Below are 21,705 nucleotides of genomic sequence, written 5' to 3' on the forward strand. Positions count from 1 at the left end.
GGTCCATACTGTTAGATTGGTGCGCCGGGCCACGGCGGGTCGTCTTCACCTTCGCCCGGTCGCCATCTTGTTTGGTGGACATGCTTGCTCTCCCACCGTCGTGCCAATCTCCTCGAACGGGCCGCTATACCAATTCACGGGTTCCGGGGGGGGGGAGGGCGACCACCGAACCGCAGGACAACCCACAGCCGGCGGGTCAGCCGGGCACCTGGACAAGACCACACCAACCCCACCTCGCTTGAGGGCAAGGAGGGCGCAAAAGCGAAAGTGAAAGTGCGGGGTACGCGAGTCGCCCAGCCTTGCCCGCCGCTGTTGTTCACTTTGTCCCCGGATCGCCCCACTACTCCAATCCGGGGGGCCGGCGCGGAGAAGGCCGCAACCTTCAATCGGTGCTCCCACCGGTGTCCGGGGTCCGATTCGAGCCCGAAAAACGGGTGGCGCCTCAGCTCGGGTTCCCCGACACAGTCCCCTCAACAAGGACAGGATATCGCCAGGATTAATTCAGGAGGTCGCGGAGGTCCTCGGGAGCCTCGCACCTACGCGGCCATCTTGGTTGCGCGCTAGGCTCCTCCTCCCAAAATACATTATTGACCACTGGAAGTACATATTGGCAATGCAAAATCTATAACTGATCACTCCATGACTTCATATTGTCATCGGTTATATATAATGTATATACAGAATCAGTATATATACATTATATACTAATTATCTCCAGTGGTGTAAGGTACAGGACCACGTAGTTCCAGGTTTAAGTGAACTGTGTGACCTTGCTAGGACCCTATCACCTACGGATTTACATTATTGCATTGAAAGTACATACCTGCAAGAGAAATTCACAAACTATGGCTCTATGGTTCCATACTTTGAACAGTGTCATAACATGAATATGTATTGTATCTGTTATGCTATTTATAATACACATGACTGTTCACACTATTAACATACCACATACTTTTTTGACTCCTTCTAGACTTAAAGACTTTATTCAACCAGAGCTATGTATATGCACCTAGGCACTTTTATATCCCTGTTGTATCTATTTAGCTGCTCCCATAGTTAGTGAGCTAATTGTCTGTCTGGACAGCCTCCTTAGTGAGTCTACGTAAGGAATCTGTGGCCAGATTTCCATGAATCCGGTCTTTGCTAATGTCTTTCTTTATTTTGTACATTGTAAATGGATTTATATAGCGCTTACAATCCCTGATGAGGCACCAAAGCTCCTTCAGTGAGAAGCACGCTACTCTGGAACCCAAGAATAGTAGTTAGTACTTTATTATTGCTGTTTTTCTTGTGCATTAGTTTTGTTAGGTATGTGCTCTTGATTTCATGCCTCTTTAGTACAGTTTGGCATAGGGATAGAATGATAGAATGATAGGAATGGAACTGAAAGGCCTAAGTAGTTAGGTTTTTGTAAGTAGTGGTGCTTGTTAGTTGGGTGGCATGGCTAAAAAAAAGTGGTGAAAGTTCAACCAAACAAACTCAGAGAGGTTTGGGATGAGACATGGGAAAGATGGAAGGGAGTTTTTTTAATAGCAAAATGTAATATAACGCTTTGTAAAGATATGTGTGCTTGACTAAACCCCTCTATATAAATTCCTATATGTACATTGAAGCAGCAGTATTTACTTGGTTTGCTGTCCACATTTATCTTGTGATGCACTCTTTATGGTTTTGCAGGGTTTCTTTTATTTTTAGTATATATCATACACCATGCATGGCAAGTTATTTCTATGATTCATACAAGATTTGGTTTCTATATTTTTGTTAACTGCTTTAGTTTAAGGGGCATTATTATTAATTTATTTTTTAACTTTGACTGTTTTTTGAGGCTGCACAGGAGACTCTTTCGAATATCCAGGGGCCGCAATACACATATGGCACATTGTTCTTCATTGCGCCGAGTGCACAATGCGCCGCTATATGGAGAATGCGCTGCCCCCAGGGCAGCCGTGAACTCATGCTGCCCTAAGGGCAGAAAACTCACATGAAATACAGAGAAGCTGCTTTACAGCCGCTCCGTGTTTCACTGTGCAGGCGGCAACCCGCCTGCTCTTTTAAAGGATAATAGAGATCTCCTTGCAGGGTCACTGACTGCCCCTGCCTGCAAGGGGATGTCTGGGGGGTCCATAAGACCCCCTTTACCTCTTGCAGAGGGCTGCTCTCAGGAAGCGCACTGAAAGGTTTTAGGTAGTGCACTGTCAGTGCGCCTCCTGAGGGCTTTTTTGTCCCCATGCAAGTGAGGCAATGCCCCTTGAAGATAGCGTGGGTGCTTCATGTGCGCCAGCACTATTGTTATTACAGAAGAGGACGCACAAGCGTCTGCGGCCCCTTCTGAAATACGAAAGTGCCCCTGGGCCGCGCAAAGCAGGCACAAACTCCCGTTGGGTCCCCGGGGCACTTTATGTAATACGGCCCCTGATAGGATACTAGTGCGCCGTATGCACACCACCCTCTTCTAATGGAGGCTGCATGGCGGCATTTATGTGTGCACAGTGGTGAGCCTCTAGAACTCTGTTGCATTGTGGTACTGTACGTGGCTTCGCTCCTTTCACTTTTCCATCTCTTTCCTTAGTTTAATCACCCATTCAGTCGGTGATATTCGTGATATCTAAAAGCGATTTATCACATATTTTTAGGAAAAAGTCTGATGATTAATTCATCCATTTTGTATTAAGTATGCTGATATACAGTAAGCCTACTTCCAATTTCTCTTTTTTCTTCGCTTTGCCATTTTTTTGTTGCTACTATAATTGGTTTACATTACTTAGTCCCTAGAATCTCTGCTAATGACTGATCATTCATTCAATGAAGTGCCAACTAGGCATTAGCTTTCTGTTAAATGTATGAGTGTTTAAACACAGGTGTCACACCTAATGCACTGGATGGCACAGAGTTTCAAATTTCTGAGTAAATAATTTCCAAACCTTTTATTTAAAGATTTTTTCAGCAGTACATTCATTGCTTATGCTGGACGTGTTGTTGTTCATCCATTGCTGTTCCGACAATTCGGTAGCGGTCAGTTACTTCTTGGACTATTTGTACCATGTCACTCCAACTGCACTGGGTCATATTCTAAAGCAGTTCTAGGTAACAAAATCCCAAATATTTTTATTTCCAGATATTCCAGTATCACACTTATTGCTAACACTGGACTTTAATGCAGAGGGTAGACCAAGTAAATGGTTTTGTCATCTCTTCTGCTTACGTTCTATTTGGATTACCATTTTTGTATTAATATTTCCTAATTAACCTTGTGGTCAGACACTCATCTTCACCCCTCTGATAACCTATAAGGATCCCGGCACTAAAAACTAATCCAAATGCACTACCTTATATCCGTTTGAATTATGCTCCATTGGACTGCCATAAACTTAGTTTGCATGTCTCCCTGTTTTTTTGTTCATTTATTGTCCATGTGATGTAATAATGATATTTCGTTTGCACATTGTTTTTGTTCACAGTAGTAGGGCCCTAGTTCTACAAAGGGTGAATGGTTAACTTCTGCAGTCTTAATCTTGTATTCTTGGAAGCAGCGGCCATCCATTCCTATAAATCAGTCTACATCAGGCTTCCACCAGAAGCCTATCACATTTGTCAGAGAGTTATCTTAAAAGCATGATGCTTTTATCTGGCCCATCCAGATATCAACAGAGAGCAGAGCTGGCGAGCGCTGAGACAGTGGAGGCTCAAATTAAATGCCCGAGACAGTTGTGGTCTTATAGGTGGGCCATCAATGTAAGACATTAAACATTGACCAAGTTTTCTATTTGCTAGTGGATGGAAGTCCACACAATAGGGCGAGAGCACGGCTGCCCAGAGATTCCCAGAGCGTGAATAGCGAGTTAATGGATGGCTTGTATTCCCAAAGACTGACTATAGACCCTGCCCTCATGGGCATTTTACAACAACCTTTAGAGCACTTGCCTTAAGGGAGAGTATTCCATCAATGCATGATCCCTCAACATGAGTAGAGAACACCAAGGGAAAGGATATCACTACCAGTGGAGATCCCACTGAGCCTCGATCCTGAAGGGGACGTCGTTGCTAGCGGTGGTTTACTCACGGATCACAGAAGTGACCACTTCAACAGACCACACCAAAACTGTGATATTACCAGAATTAAAAGAGCCCCGGTTTATGCAGCTCTGTTAATGGTCAAGCAAGATGTCCTGAAGCTGTCGTATCCAGAAATAAAAATTCATTTAGTCTCATCTGCCAACTTCCTTTCAAAGTAAAGACCCAACTACCAAACCATTTACCCTGATGCCAACTGGGTATGAGATTGATTGGCTTTTGATCAAAAATATGTCTTTTTAAGAGGCAAACCAGCCAGTTTTGACTCTCTCCTGCTCAGCTGGACAGAGAGAACAATGTGCTTCTATAGTGCTTATAATGTAAGGATTTTCTAGTAGGCAGGAGTAAGATCTACTACTCTCTCTCACTCAAAGGTCATGAAAGAAATTGTCTTTTTTTTGTCTGGCAAAATGTTCATGAATTCCTACTGCAATGTTTAAATTAAAAAAACTGTAAAAATCTAAGCAGGATTTCTCACAGCTTTTATCAGTTGGAACTAGAGCAGAAAAGTTATGGTCATGGTGGATTCATAAGATTGAATCAGCGTCATCTTATTAGGTAATGCAAACTATATATTGGACTCTCAAGCACCATCTGCATGATAATAAAAGCGTTTTTAAAAAACAACAACATTTTTTACTCAAAGTTTATTGTCTATGATGTCTATGTTTCTTGTTTGAGCTGCGACATCGATACACCATGAAACAGACACAAAAACATGGTCTACAAAAAACAATGATCAACAAAAAACAATGATCAACATACATAAATGTATGATTATTTTATGGGCAACAACTAAAAAAGTATGTGTGCATGAAAACTCACAAAATAGAGACTTTAATGCAACATATCTACATCCACACCATTCGTGAATGTATTATGCATAGATTTATTTGAGTGTGTTTGCATGAGTGGTTTTAGGGCTAACGAGGTCAGGAAACGTTTCTCACAATCACTGAAGGTATAATATAACTCTACTGCATCTATCTGACCATACAGCTAGGAGATAGTGGCCAAACTCCTAATGCCTTCATGGGGCATGTGGAACAGTGGTAAAACAGGCACTTTGTGCCAGATCCAATTGAAAAGACATCCAAATAAGCCTCTCTGGGTGGTTGAAACCAAACCCATAGCTGCTCAGCTTTTTTTTGGTGGGAGTGACGTTTTTATATAGCACAAACCTGACCCAAAGGTATTGGAGGGTTTTACATAAGCACCAGTTACATTGCACCAGGACACATACATTTATTGGGGGGGATGGGGAGTTTGCGTTATTTGCCCAGAATCACAGGATGTTGCGCTGCACCAAGACTCGAACCAGGTTCCCCAGTCGGCAACTCTGGCCAAAAGACCATAAAACCAGCCGCGGCAGGTAAGAGTGGTAGGGCAGTGGGTCAGGCTGGGGGCGATTTCGAGAGATGACCACAAGGGAAATAAAACACCACACTCTAACAACTCCATCTTAATTTGGGTTGCGGCACATGTACAGCACAGCTGCAAATTCATTATGAGTAGGAGGTGAGGGACAGTCTCAAGAAAGGTTATACAACATTCGTGCTGCAGACCGTAAACATTTCTTCCCTGGTGATCCATTATCTACAAAAGGTGCATGCTAGGAAGGCTCAAATGCAAAGCAAAGAGAATCTAAGGGCGGAGAGAAATGCATATTTATCTGAACATATTTTGGTGATATATTGGAGTGCCTCAAATCTGAATTTGCCATTGGCAATTAAGACGCACACCTTGCAGACTAGGCGCCTTTATCTTTCCTGATTTCAGCAATTTGTTTAGCTTAATAGTGCAGTGGTCCCAGTGTTGCCTCCTATGACACATTCCCTAAAAGAATCTTGAAGGCCTTTTCATAATAACACATCAAGAACATGGCAATTCGTCTCTGAATTCCTTCTTCACATTTGGCAGTAGAAACAGCGGACGAAGAATTATTGCATAATTTAATCTTGAAATGTTTTGCTATAACAGTATAGTCTTTTAAAGAGCCAGACCTGGCTTGCTGGGAAGAAAGGCGAAAAGGGAAATGGTACGTTTTAAATTAAAAAATGTGAAACCACCATTTGTACTAAACCTTGTTGAATTTCTAGAACTACTTTGTATGTATGAAACTTTGGCCAACTTACAGAGGTCAAATGTTTTACCAAAATTCCTGGCAGAAGAGGATTTCCTGACATGGTGGAGTTATACTGTCTGTCATTTAGTGTTTGCCAGGGATGTCTTGTGAATTTTGGTTAATTTTCAGATGTACAGCTAAGGGAAATATTTCATAAACTTTTATTGCTCCTGCAAGATTATGGATCAGGAATCAATGTGATCCTAGAGCTCTCAATCTCAGCCACCCAGAATTTTAATGACGTTAAACCAGAGAGGGAGAGGGTGCTTGCACACAGACCCGCACTTGTCACAAATGTGCTTTTTTTTACCTTATCCTATGGCCTACTGAACTCGTGCGAATAATACCATCATAATAGAGTGGAATTTAAATTATATGGGTCAAATAATGGATATGCTTTGCGGTTAGCCATATTTTTCAAAATTGCCACATAAAAATATCAGCAAAGTATGTGGTTTTCAAATGTATAGGTAACTTATATGGGGCCAAACCTCTGCAACTAATGCAAATTGCCATCTCTAGGGTCTTCAGGTTTGCCCAGAATGCTTATGTAATTTAAGTATAAAGTACAAATTCATATCTTTCTGTACAACACATTGACAAGTAGTGGTTTCAAACATAGTAGCTATTATATTTGCTTAGGAAATATATAACGTTTTCTAACAGTTACATGGCATGACCTTTCTGGAGGGCTGTCTCTGGGTTGTTCAGTGACCAGCAAGATTGCCTGCACGTGGTGGATCTTTTGTAGCAGGTGATATGCAGCATGTATGATGCTATTCTTTTTTGTCATTTGGTGTTAGCAATGTGTGACATCATATCAGGTTCTTTGTAGAACCTCACTGCACATTCTATGTAGAATCTCTGATTTACTGTATTCCATGTTTGCCAGTTGTAGATTGACTGTTGATGGCTGAGGTGAATAAACCCTACTTGCCTCCTACCTCGTTGTTCCTGTATCATTCATTCTTACAGAAAACACCACATTTATTTGGCGACGAAGGAGGGCCTTGTCTCACCTCAGCATCCAGCGGTAGATGCCATATTCCCCTCAAAGAAAAAACATTGTGTTTGTCATTCTCCTCCAGCGACTGAATATTTTTGAGACGAGAAGGTGTTGACACTTCTCCAGCGGCTGTTGGGTGATTCTGGCTCCGGTGGTCTGGTGATTCCAGCTCCGAATTTTCTGGTGAGGCGGTTAGAGGGAGGGGCAAGTGGTGGAATGCACTTGCATTCCACCGGCATCGAAAACCTGAGGCCTGGTTGAGGCCAGGAGTGCATCTGCGTTCCAGAGGAGGAAAACTTGACGTACTCGCCTGCGTCGTTAGGTACTGGCGCCATCTTGTGACTTTGGGGAGATGTTTGTCTGTGTCTTGACATGCCTCATGATGCACGGGGGCCATTTTAGACCATTGGGAAGCATTTCATTGCCTAGTGTGGTTCTTGCGGCATTCTTCTGGTCTGATCGTTTCATTCTCGGCAAAGTATCTTCAAGCTGAAGTATTCTCAGCAAGGTATCTTCAAGCCGGTATCCTCGGTGACTAGCACACCAGTAACTTTAATCAAGGTATTTCCTCAAGCCAGTATTTTCGGTAAGTGGCACATCGGTGAATTTTTGCTGTATTGGAAACTCGGTGTTACGAAGGTGATTGGCACACCTTAATGACATCGCTTGCATAGTAAGTTTTATTCTTTGCTGTGTGCCTCGACGAATCTTGCTTTTCCTCAGTAGGTCATAGCATGTCATTGCTCAAAGGAAAAAGACATAACTGATCTCTTTTTTTGTTGTTGATTATTTATGCTGCAGGATATCATATTATAATTTTAGTTGTAATTTAACGTTGATTGCTCCCACTGGTTGTTGTTATTCATCATTTTTATTGGTAAAATAGACTCTTATATGTCTGAAGGTGGATATTGTAATACCATGCAGAATGTAACTCAACCACCTTTCTTCCTGACCAGTCCAGGTGAACCAAATGTAAAATGGCAAAAGTGGAAAAAGATATTTGTGAATTATGCATGAGTCTGTGGGACAAATCTAAGTGCAGAGCAGAAACATTCTTCACTCTTACATTATCTTGGGGGAGAAGGACAGGAAGTACTGGAGCATTTACCTGAGCTCAGTGCTGCTGACCAGAGAAATCTGAATAAATACAAAATCTGTATACTACAGCTGGATCAACATTATCTTCCTCATTTGAGCACGAAAATGGAGAGATTTCATTTTGGACTTCGTGAACAAAAGAAGGATAAATCTGTTGAGGAGTTTGTCTCAGCCTTAAGAAAGCTTGCCTCTTGCACGTTTGACGGTGCTGTGGAGGAAAGATTAGGGATCAATTTGTTTTGAAACGTGCTCATGACAAAATTAGAAAAGATTAGTGGTTAAAAGATGAGCCTTCCTTAGATGAGGTTTTAACGATCACCAAACAGGTTGAACATATGATGAAATGTATTGATGGAGTTGAGTTCTGATAAAAGTAAATCTAAAGCAACAAGCACGAGTGTTGAAGAGTTTATATGTCAGGTTCAAAACAAAACTCCTGTGGCCAAAGATAGAGACAAATCTTCGTCTGCTACTGGTGGTGTTCCTGCTTTTGACAACAAACCTACCTGTTTTAGATGCGGTAGGATAGGACATCTGGCAAATGCTTCTTTCTGCCCAGCTTTCCGTGTTATTTGCAGTACCTGTGGTAGGAGGTGTCATTTTGCCAGATGTTGCAAAAGCAAAGTAAAATAAAGGAGACCAATCTTTGGCCAAAGATCGTCCTCAGGTTAAGGAAATTATCTTTCAGGTTGATGAACAGAAAGCTGTTCATTCTTCTCATGTGGTCACTATTGAGGGTGTCCAACTTGAGTTAAAGTTTGATTCATGTTCACATTTCACCATGATTAGTGAAGTTATTTTTCGACGGTATTTTAGTGGTAAAGTTAAGCTGATTAAAAACGATGTTTCTCCTCTCGGTTATGGTGGGACACCCATTAGAAGGTTAGGATATTTTTGGGCTACCATTGAATTGTGTGGGCGTATGACAGCTGGCAATGTTTATGTGGCCAAGCGTGGGGTTGCCCTTTTAGGGTGGCCCCATCAACGTTTGCTTGGTGTTCGTCTAAGTCCAAATGCAGTTCCACAAGTCCAGGTTCAAGAGGTGGATGACTCGGTCTCTGCTTCAACGGAACAATTTGCTGATGTGTTTGGGGCCAAACTTGGATGTCTTAAGGAGTACAAACATCACATTAGATTGAGAGAAGGAGCTGTCCCGGTAGTTGCAAAAGTAAGAAGAATTCCATTGAATGAAAAGGCAGGCGTTCAGAAAGAGATTGAGCGGTTAGTCGAAATGGGAGTCATTGAACCTGTTGAAGCGACTGAATGGTTGGCTCCCATAGTCGTGGCCAAGAAGGCTAGTGGTGAATTACGCCTCTGTATTGATTTACGCTCGCTTAACAAGGAGGTGATAATGGACAGATTTCCTTTGCCTAATATTAACGAGATGGTTAGCACTTTGGTAGGCGCTAAGTATTTCACTACCTTTGATCTGGTGTCAGCTTATCATCAGGTGGAGCTGGACAAACCTTTGCAGGATTTGACAGCCTTTGTGACACCTATGGGAACTTATAAGTTTCGTAGGATGCTATTTGGGCTTGTCTCTGCTGCATCGGTTTTTCAACGTATAATGTCAAAAATTCTTAAAGGAGTTACAGGTGTGAGGTGCTACCAAGACGATTTATCGATCTATGGCAGCACTAAGGCTGAACATTACTCTATAGTGTGTGCTGTTTTGGAACGTATTAGGAAGGCTGGTTTGACTCTAAAAAAAGGAGAAATGTAAGTTTGCTGTTGAACAAGTGAACTATCTTGGACCTTGTATCTCTGGACATGGTGTCTTCCCTAAGAATGAACTAGTTGATTCCATTGTGAAAATCAGTGAGCCAGTCAATAAAGAGGAGTTGTTGTCTTTTTTTAGGTATGGTTGAATTTGATAGAAAATTCATTCCAGGGTATGCAGACAAGTCTCAAAATCTTAGAAGACTCACTGGTAAAAGTGTTGTGTTTTAATGGTGTGGTGAGTGTGCGAAAGAGTTTGTTTCCAATAAGGAGGAATTAAGGAAAGCGCCCTCCTTACAAGCTTTTGTGCCTGTTGAGATGACTCAAATATTGACTGACGCAAATGCAAAGGGGTTAGGTGCAGTATTACTTCAAAAAAATTATGGTGTTGAACGCTTGATTGCTTGTGCCTCTACGTGTCTGAGAGGATTGGAACTTAATTACTCAGTTATTGAGAAAGAGTCGTTGGCCATCTTTTGGGCGCTTAGGAAGTTCAAAAACTTGATATGGGGTACCAAGGTGAAGATGTTGTCTGGTCATAAACCTCTCAGGGAGGTGTTCTCTGAAAAAGGTCTTGATTCCATTTCTTCAAGAATTAAGAAGTGGGTCATTTCTCTTCAGGAATTTGATTTTGAGGTTGATTACATTCCTGGTGCTGTCAATAAGTCTGCTGATTGTCTTTCTCGGCTGGTTAATGTTAAGGAACTTGATACAGATGAAGAGATTTTGGATGATGATGTGTTTAATGTTTGTGAAATCCCTTCCGGTGCAGTTAGTGAGTCTGAGTGGAAAGATGAAATTGAGAATGATCAAGAAATTAAGAAAGGTATGGACATGATTTTGAATAACAAGCGTCTTGATAAGCCTTGGTCTCTGATTTGTGAGGAGTTGTCTGTTGCCGATGGTGTGCTTGTTCGGGGCACTAAACTTGTTCCTCTGTTGGGTATACGGAACAAACTTTTAAGTCTTGCTCACACTGGTCATCTTGGGATAGTGAAGACTAAGGGAGTATATGAGCTTGCAATTTTGGTGGCCCGGCATGGATTTGGAGATCGAGAGGATGGTCCGTAATTGTGTGGAGTGTTGTGCCAGTGATAAAGTATTGAAAACCAGGCAAATGCCTGTGGTCTGTAGAAAATTACCTGTTCATCCCTGGGATGAAATTTCTATTGACATTGTTGGTCCGTTGCATGGTGTGAGTGATATCTCCTATTTGATTGTTGTTTTGGACCTGTACTCCAGATGGATTGAAGTGAGTGCTGTTAGAGACATTTCAACAGGATGTGTCATTAAGATTTTAGAGGAAATTTTTAAGAGAGAAAGTTTTCCTAATAGTATTCTCTCTGACAATGGGCCACAGTTTTGTTCTAATGAGTTTCAGGCTTTTTAAAAGTCTGTGGCATTATTCATAAGAGAAGTGCGGTGTACCACCCAGAAACCAACGGAGCTGTAGAAAGAGTGAATAAGACTCTCAAAGAGAGCATAAAATTAGCCAGGGTCAATGGCTTGAGCTGGAAAGATGTTCTTCAAGACAGGATTACTGCTTATAGCATGTCTCCACCTTGACCACGGGAAGAACCCCTTTTGAGTTATTCAAGGGTAGGGCATCTAACTCGAAACTGTGTCCAGGGTGGATGTGGTTAAACAAAGGTTTGGTTGACAATCAGATAGGTGATTGGAGAAACAGAGAGCTCGATAAGCAGTTTAATAGAAAAGTGTATTTTGATAAGAAGAAATGTGCTCAAACCAATGAGGTGAGGGTGGGTGACCGTGTGAAGATCAAAACTCCTGTTAATCCAAATTTCTCTTTAGCTGAGAGTTTCGGAGGTGGTACTTGCTCTTATCCCTCATCAACAGGTGTTATTCCCTCTCTCACAAGATCTTCTTATTTGCCGTGCAATGTTAGAGAGAGGAGTCAGAGGTTGCGCAGGCTTCCTGTGTATATGAAATATTATGTCTCACAAGATTAATTTCATCTCTTTTCTCTTTGGTTATTTTAGTTTTCTTTTTCTTTCCCTTTATGCTTCTACTACATTCTTCTTTGTTTCTTCTGTTTCATTATATTATTTTGTTGTAATGGAGGAAGATGAGTGACATCATATCAGGTTCTTTGTAGAACCTCACTGTAAATTCTATGAAGAATCTCTGATTTACTGTATTCCATGTTTGCCAGTTGTAGATTGACTGTTGATGGCTGAGGTGAATAAACCCTACTTGCCTCCTACCTCGTTGTTCCTGTATCATTCATTCTTACAGAAGACACCACACAATGGACGTCAGTTTGTTTTCTTTAAACGCCTAACCTAGGAACTAGCTTACAAGCACTATGCAGCAACTTCAGTGGATTTTTTTAATCAGAGCTACATAACATAAGTTACTTCTCACTAGTTTCTAGAGAATGTGAACATTTCAGAAATATTTAATTTTGATAGATGCCTATTGGTATGCCCATTGGTATAGTCCCCCCATAGGAAGGAAAAAGAGGCATGTCACTGAGATGATGACCCATGCTTTCAGGGTTAACAGCGTGTGCTATAATGGACCTGCCTCGGGTACTAGCAGGCAATACGCAGACTAGCTTTTTGGATATCCTGTTTTCTTTGGACTGCTCTCCGATTCGCATTGGACTTTTCCATGAAATAAATTAATCATTTTACAGCAATATTTAGTGTGGCGATGTGTGAGTTTCTTGTTCAGATTCCGATTGGAAGCCCCCACCAGGGCCAGTGAAATTGTTTTTCGGTTTGTCAAGGGTGGGTAAAGTTGATCAATTATCTGTGTTGGATATTTCGGTTGCCCAGCAATCGAGCAAACAATACATTAGCCGACGGCATGCAGACCTACCAACACTGCATTCTATAGAACATGCTCTGCCTGTGGGGTTAAACAACAGACGTACATAGGACAAGCTCAGAATAATGTAATAATTCATGGCAAGGATGCTTTCTGCTGAATCACTGCAAATCATGTCAAAACCCAACCATGTGCCAACATCGCACAGCATTTGTGCTTCAGACCTGCAATGCAGTCGACACGGTTTCAGTGCTGAAAACAAATGCCAGCCGATAAATGCTCTATGGTAAGTGAGTGCAGTATTTCAAATGAACAGCGTGGGCAGCTTTACAAACTAGGGGCTGATTAAAGGCGTAAGGATACTCCGTTGCAACGGTGACCCGGGATCCTTACTGCCAAGATGATGGTCCACTCACCGAATTTAGATGCAGGCAGATCGTAGGTGTAACACCCCTCCGATGGCCCTTTCTTCATCAGGCCATCGGAGACTGACGTCTACGTCTGCCCACCTAGTTTAGATGGGCTCACATACAGATCTGTTTTCACTGCCCATCGACGCTAGGAAAACCCTGGGGGTAAGGGGCAGTGAAAAATATCTAATGGCCCCCTTGCCTTGGGAGATAAACACCACAGCAAGGGGGGCACTTTTTTATTTTCAAAATAATATCCCACTTCAGGACTTTCTTTTTGAAAGAAAAATAAATATGTTAAACGAATGTCTCTGTCATGTTGATGGAGCCATGTGTCAAACTTTAAAAAGCACTGACAGGAAATGCTGTGACTATGGTTCCTGCAATGCTTTAGAAAAGACCGCCTGCTTGGCAGTCATTTCTAAATTTGGTGGATGGAGTGATCTCTGTCTGGTGGACCTTAATACCTCTGAAAGACCAAAGGAAATTACTCGATCCGCAAAAAATTAAATCAGGCATTTAGAAAAGTTGTGGTCCTACACTTGCAAGACAAGTAACATAAGAGGGTTTGGAATAACTCTTGTAAAGTAGAATGCGGCTTCGCCTGCTCCACTCCCTGCTGGTTGTCACCAAAACTACTGGGAGGAGCCCCTTCACATACCATACTAAAGAGCATACCACAGCAGCTCTTGGTGACCACGCATGTGTTACTGTATTTCTCTTGTACCATTCACCTGTACACTGCGCCACTCTTTTCTGAAAAAGACTTAGTGGTGCCATCAGGGAGATGTCAGCAAATGCTATATTGTTGAACATATTGTTGAACAGCGGCAGCCGGCACAGGTAAGCGCACTGAGACGGGGCAGGGTGCGGCAGGGGGAAGCTGACAGAAAACGGAATAGGTGTTATTTAGTTATTCAATTATACCTATTTGTTGTCTGTTGACTCCACCCGCCCGACCGCGTTTACCTGTGCCGGCCGCCGCTGGAGTGAATCTTCACAAGAAAAGTCAAAGCAACTGCTTTGAAAATTAAGCTGTATGAGGAGCAGTAAATGTGCACTGCTAGGTAGCTACACACCAATAGTACCTTGTTTCTTAAGATATATCCTCAATGTGATTGTAATAATTATCTTTTAACAGGGCTCAAATTTAACAGCACACAAACATAAGATAAATAATAAACCTACTAACTTAACATTCCATGGGGTACTTCGGGGACTGTCACTATCCTAACAATGACCTGATGATCTGTTCCCACAATCCCAAGTGCATGACTCAAGGGCACTGCGTCTGAGGCTCTACCTACTGCCAACCTCCTTCTGCCTCTCTGACGTTCGTGGGGAAACGTTAATGCGGAAGGAAAAGACGTGGCACCAACCGAAGCTCTGTCAGCAAAGAGAGACATTGGGCTGAATTCACAGAAATGTAACATGTTCAATGTTCACGCCTGCGCTTCAAGCAAATGTCAGCCTACCTTGGAAATCAGTAAGGAGTTCATAGCTCCTTTTGGAAATTTGAGACAGTCATAGATTCCATACATAGTAGTGGAATTATTTTATAATTCTTAACGAGCCCTTGTAGTGCACACAATCTTATGAATTCCACGTTACATGAAGAGATTACGTATATGTGGATTACATTTACGTAAATGTAAACGGAACTCTTAATTTTAATTTGTACTTTGAAAACATTTTTTATTGACTTGGAAAACATTTTACCCCATGTAGAAAAGCCTACTTCCAAACCCACTTGACCATTCTCCAAAACAAACTGAACGAAACCTTGGAAGTATGAACTCGTTGGCAGAAGTTACCTCCATGCACAAGAAACCAATATATAGAACTCTCTCCATCGAACCCACTCTCAAATCAGACATTTGGGAGACTCGTTTCTTTTATTTGCATGTTGATGGTACCATCAGCAGTAAAATATGCCCGAAATATTGACAATGCTCTAATACAGTCAACTCTGTCACATGAAAACACATATTTGTACCACTTCTGGTTTTAACTTGCTGTTACTTGCTTCTCAGGAAAGCACTTGTCAATGGTCTGAAGTGGCATAATGAAATACATAGATGCAATAACAACTTAAATAGTATAGTTTTAACTGGGGCTTGCATGGTAGGGAAATCATTAAAGCAAGAAGTGATGGATTAGTGGTGGTGATATTAAAAATGATTGACAGATCTGCAACTGTCCGTCACACATGCTGGATTAGTCCAGTGTTTTAACGATAACATGAGGCTGTAAAAGATGTTGGGTTATGGGACTGTTGTTAACCATTATGATGTTAAGGTAGAAAGAAAAGTGAAAACTACTATAGTCCATAGTGCAACTTGTTTTCCTGGTGCAGACATTGTACCCAATCACAATGTAGAGCGATACATGACACACAGGCATCACTGCCTGTCTGCCCAATGTTTGAAATTGCCTTGACCAAACACATCAAAGGCTGAGACACAACCTGATATGAACCCAATATGAATGAAATAGCCTCAGAGCTGCTATTAGAAATGTACTCACTGATATAGTACTCCTGCACGCTGCTGATGTAGCCGTACACTGAGGAGTAGCCGAAGACTATCACCATTATCACCTCCTTGTTCTCCAGCTCAACCATGTGGGCTGTGTGCCCCTCCACTGCATAACGTTGTCCATGCATTACGACAGTTGGCGTCCGAGTGCTCCACGACTGGCTGGGGATATCAAATACCCAGAGCTCATCTGTCACATTGCCACCGTTGGCTTCGATTTTGCCTCCATACATGTAGATGTCATCCTGTTAGAAATGGAATACAGCGACAGTGGCCATTATTATTGTAACAAACACTACAGTGACCGTGAGCTCGTATAAAACCTTTAGATTCATGCCAAATTATAGGGTCCAGTTTGTAACCCAAGTAAATATGGAAAATCTGAATTGTATTGACATAACATTGAAGAAATGCATATACTTGGAATACAGATAAAATTTCCCCCCAGACAATCTACATAGAAATTTCAAATAACTGCTTACTTGTATAGATTATTACACAAATCCTTATACTGTGCTAATTCCCAGTCACCTAACAACATGTTGTGGGTGCATTCTATTGGTTCAGAAATACAAATGTACCTATTTCCTTCACTGAAAGGTATCCTGCTCCTTTTCCTAATCACATTAGTAGGTATTTCTCTTTGATATAATTTGTCACAGTGGATGTTCCCAGTCAATACACTTTCAAGTAAATTCGCAGGCACTTTATTTCCAATTAATTAGGCCTATTGAGTTATCTTTTTCTGGTTGGAAACATTTGTTGGAAGGAACAGAACAAATCATTTAAGAACCTATTGACCAAAACAACTTACAGCACTCATAATTCTGCATTGTTCAAAACAACATTTTAAAAACTAGTTACTAATACTCTCCCACTTTCTTTTTGAGGACAAGACAGACCCTAAGCTAATACTTGTTCGTGCCTCTACAATACATAGAATTACTCATACAATAAAGGTAGAACAGCTTGCTACCGTCAACCACATTGCCACTACAAAAACTTAAAAACAATCTTCAACAAGAATTCAAAACTCTTTGACTTTGATCAAAAAAGAAAACATTTGCACCAAATTCCATGTTGTGAGTGCCTGGGAATCAGTCTTGTTTGATTTAGTTACGCTCAACATCCTAATGTTCTACTGATAGTGTTAGAGATAATACAGAAAGCAGGTAAAAACACCCCAAACCTCCAATGTACTACATACACCAGTGGGCCATTATGAAATATGATACCACCAGATTCCCATACACCTAACAAAGGGATTGGTTCTCTACAAAATAAATACATGGAATATATCACCCAACAAAGTAAAATCTGAGGCATTACGGACATTTGTACTGGGTTATGTAGCATCATGCTATTAGACTCATGATTGTAGAGAGATATTTGTTGTTGGTACAGATGGAGGTATACACACAGAACTGTGTACACTGACTTTCAGAAGAGTTGAGATGGAATAAGAATATGCTACAGACACACAGAAAAATAATGTGGCGCCACAACATTTTTATTTTACCCATTGCTCGATACCTTTCTCTTTCCCCAATGCTACAGATTCTCTGCATCAGAAAACTATAATAAAGTGAATACTGGAAATTATTGTGACAAATGTATTTAGTGAAAATACTACCACTATATGCAAGGTGTTGGATTTCTCCTTTAAATTTTGACCAACTGCTTAGCTGAAGTTGAGGGAACTAGAAAGAATACCTTCAAAGGGGTGAGAATGTAATTTATACCACTGAAAGGGTCTCAAAAGAGAAAGATAAATATCTTCAGTAACCAATTGACAAATTCTTCAACGAAGATCTAACCACCAAACGAGTCACGGAAACCCCCAATGCTTTAAAATTGTCAATTGCCTTCCCCAATTGAAAACCCTGCTGAAGAAATTGTAAAATCAGATGGGTGTCATGCTCACATCAATGAAACCAGTTTTGTGATTATAGTCCAGTGATAGTCAGACATTCCAGGCTATTAACCCAAAAGAAGGCTGGAAGAACTTGGTGAGATCACACTACAATCCTTAGTTTTTCAAGACATACCCTCAACCTCAATCATGACAGATGGCTGAGCTAAGAGGACAATGCATTTGGCTGGACTGAAGACAACAGGAAAATCCATTCAAGACCTGAGGAATGCTGCAGCAGGAGGAAAAAAAATCAAGCAGTTATTGGCCACAATTCAATTACTACAACCACATGCAATTCATTCTCCCTGCTAGAATGCTGCAGCCTGTTGCTGAAGCTGAAAGACAAAATAGGAATAAAGGATTTTCAGAGGCAAAGGAGAGACCTGAATGTTTTAAACTCCTCATCCTGGAATAGACATTCAGCCCAGGGAAGTACAGCAATGTTCAGGTCAGCAACAATGTCCAACAGAGGAGTTGCAAAACTCTCACATAGGCCTCCAATTCACTGGAGTCAAACCTCTTTAAAGGATGAAATCATTCTACTCAAACTATCTACCTATGTCTGTTTTTGATCCCATAACTGGCCCCCCCAACAGCCTGGAGGTGAGCTTTGCCAAGAGCTAAGATTGAAATGCCAAAGTGGACACTGCAACATTGAATATATGTCCTCTTTATTTATTTGGGTTTGGCAACCACATCTTTGGCTAAACTATCACCACTTTCCCTTGGAGTAAAGGCGCGACTTTTCCAAGAGTCATTATATTTGCTGATTTCGGATCCAATTGGACACGTCTACCAAATTCAACGGCACACAACAGCCTCCAAAAAAGAGACCCCATTTTCTCATCAAGCCAAAAGCCCTAATATGTTTTGCAAGCACCAGAGCAGTCAGGAGAAGAGGACCCCTCAGAGAAATTTGGCGGATGCAACCATCCCAGCAGGTCCTCTCTAACGTTTGCAAAGGCTGGGATCAGGTACCCATAGTCCTGCATCTTTAGGTACAAATCAGAAGGGATGAGATACAAGAATGGAGACTATACGAGACCGAACAATGCACAAACCCAAAGTGTCATGTAGATTGAAAGATATCTGCTCTGGGTCACCCACCATGTCACTCTAAGAACAAAAGCTCACACCAGGGCACCAAGAAATTACCGCTGGAGCAGAATGGTCTCAATTTGTCACGCCTTTTGGATGGGGAGATATTCAGCACCAACCAACTTCCATATATTCTATGCAATAGAAGGGAAAGATAATATTTCCCCTAGACTGTAAGGAAGCCTAAGAATTCAAACTTTTGTTTGTAGACCTCGGGAGTGCCCTATTCTATCTGCATCATTAATTTACTTAGGATTGCATGATGCAATATTATTCAGTCAACACATACATTAGAGATGCTGACACCTTTGTAATAGCTTGCAGGCATATATCAGGCGAAAAACAAAAGCCTTCAACTGAAGATTGAGCCTCAGTGATAAAAAACATAGTAATTACTATGAATCGAAAAAAACGTTGTTTTAGGTTAATAAAAAGTGTAACAATGATACCATAAATACAAATAATACATAAAATGTGATTACACAAGATTTCATAGGCGTTGCAGTCTCACTGAGAACCAGGGACTTCCTAGAGATTTGGTGAATATTAAACCATCATAATTATCATCAGTAAAGTGCCATAGTGTTATTAGTGCCTGAATCAATAGTAAGTAAAATTCATCATAAACAATCATTTCATCTGTAAAACCCACCATGATTGTTATCAGTGAAGTGCTATTGTGCTGTTAAAACCTAGATCGGTAGTATTTAAAAAATCATCGTAAACAACCATTTCGTCAGTGGAAATTAAAATCACCAGAATATCACAGTTCTTGGTTGTTAAGGAAATATTTGATCGCCAAGACTTGTTAGAAGTTAGTCATCAATGAGATACATATATATAAGTGACACAAGCTTTTAGGTACAAAATCATCATGAGTAAACATTGAGCGTGTTACTGCCTTCGTTCTTTGACCAGCGTGAGTTCTTATGGACCTGTAGGTCACGGGTGTTTGGATCGGACAGTTTTTTCATATAGATTCAAGTATTTCATAATTTTGCAATTGAGCTGAGGCTCGGTTGGATCAAGTACTTTGATTATAGCCCTCCTACAGGATTGAATGCACTTAGCGTTAAACTGTTTTTCTATTTTTTTTAAACGTGTTTTCTTTAAAATGGGGCCTATACAAACCAGGTAGATAATTTCCTGCTTTGCAGCATCACATAATCTACATGTCTCCACCCGTTGTACTTCCAAGTTGGTTAGTCAGCCAAGGATGACAGAGTTCCAAAATGAGTTGCAATCAGCTTTTTCTTCATGTGCGCTGAGAAAGTCGTACTTGGGTAGAAGGCCGGTTTTAGGTTATCATAAGATTGTAAGACCATACAAGTGGACATGTGGCTGGTTAGTGTGTTTTTAAAAAGCGAGTGCAGATTACTGACTTTATTAATTACTTGACGAAATGCTGGAAAAGGCAAGTTCGTATTCCATAGGTCGGTTGTGTCTATTGCTTTCAATGATGACTGCAGACGTTCACTGTGGATGGAATGAGGATCCGTTTCCAAAGCTAGCCATAGAGCATTGTTTAATGAACATCCTTGGCTTGGCCGTATTTTGTGCCATGTTTTTATTGTGGAGTAGCTTCTCTCAAGGACTTGTTGCATAAGTCCGAATTCTAGGCAAGCACGAGCAGGTGAAGCACTCTTTGGGAGGCCAAACACTCGCTTATTTGCATTGACTTGTAGTTTGTCCAAGAGCAAAGCGTCTTTACCATGCAAGACAACGCTTGCATATGCCACTGTTGGTAACAATTTAGTCGCTATGACCACCAATTGCGGCTTAAAGGACGGACCACTACGTTTATTATCAAGTACACAGAATGCATAAATCAGGGCCATTTCTGGCAACGTACTGTTCATTCCTTGAAAGTTTAGTCTATTGTCTATGTACGATCTCAGGTACTTGCAGCTACTGACCTCCTCTAGGATTTCATCTCTGAGTTTAATTTTGAGCGGTTCCACAGGTTGATTCCTAATTGATATCATTTTAATTTTTGTTATATTGATTTTAAGTTTGTTAACCCAGACATATTCTGCTAGTTCAATAAGTGATCTTTGGAATCCCACTTTTGCTTGGCTGAGAAAGACTATTTCATCTGCATAGGAAAGATGTGTCAAGCTTAAAGTGCTCGGACACAGAGGTTAAGAGTTTGTCTGCTCAAGTCTTGGAGACAGGTCTGCCATAAACAAATTAAACAGATGTGAGGTTAAAACACAGCCTTTTTTTACGCCTACTTCAGTGGCAATTCGCTTTAATAATCACTATTAAGACCTCCTGGTTGGAATCAGTACCCGGAAATCCCAGATGTCAAGAACTTTACCAGGTGAATGAACAGCATTTGTTGAACATCATGGTATGAACAAAGGGGTTGATTCAACAAATGTGTAATGTGCTGGTAATCTCCTAATGATTTCTAAAAAAGGAACACTATTGACTCTTGATCCTTGGACATCTGACATTATACAGTGTATTTGGCATGAAGGGGTTTTGGCTACACTAATCGCACAATGCCTTCATCTGGTGGCACAGAGGTGTCTTTTGTTGGATAACTCTACTGGTTGTCTCCAGGACCCATCTGTCTGATAGCGAAGATCTAGAGGATACATACTCATGTCCCCACAACAAAATGTAAACTGGGATCTCGTTCTGTTCAGGCAACGATGGAAATGTCATTTTGCCTGCGGGGAATTCGGTATCTTGACGCTGCAACTTTACTGGAGGAGTTAAATGTGTTTGGAGTCCTTAAAAAATGTGGATCAAGTGGTTGAACACTGCAACAAGCCACATTCCCCCAGGAAAAGGCATCCTGAGACTAAAGTTTGCCCAGACACCTCAGATATGCCTACGAGATAGACCAAAGTGTGGGAGACTTGCAAGAAACTAGCAACTACAGTCGACATCTCTGGACATAATCACCGATACCT

At 41.2% G+C, this 21,705-nt stretch overlaps 1 protein-coding gene across 2 annotated transcripts in view; it reads right to left on the reverse strand.

The window, feature by feature from the left end:
- ATRNL1 (attractin like 1) overlaps positions 1-21,705 on the reverse strand; it is a 2,333,760-nt gene that overhangs the window by 1,783,904 nt on the left and 528,151 nt on the right. For both annotated transcript variants that reach the window (XM_085603276.1, XM_085603277.1), the window contains exon 8: positions 15,758-16,013. In XM_085603276.1, coding sequence (XP_085459402.1) covers positions 15,758-16,013 — 256 coding nt within the window. The remainder of the gene's footprint in view (positions 1-15,757; positions 16,014-21,705) is intronic.

This window comes from Triturus cristatus, chromosome 1_2, assembly GCF_964204655.1.
Source record: "Triturus cristatus chromosome 1_2, aTriCri1.1, whole genome shotgun sequence".
Lineage (NCBI taxonomy): Eukaryota > Metazoa > Chordata > Amphibia > Caudata > Salamandridae > Triturus > Triturus cristatus.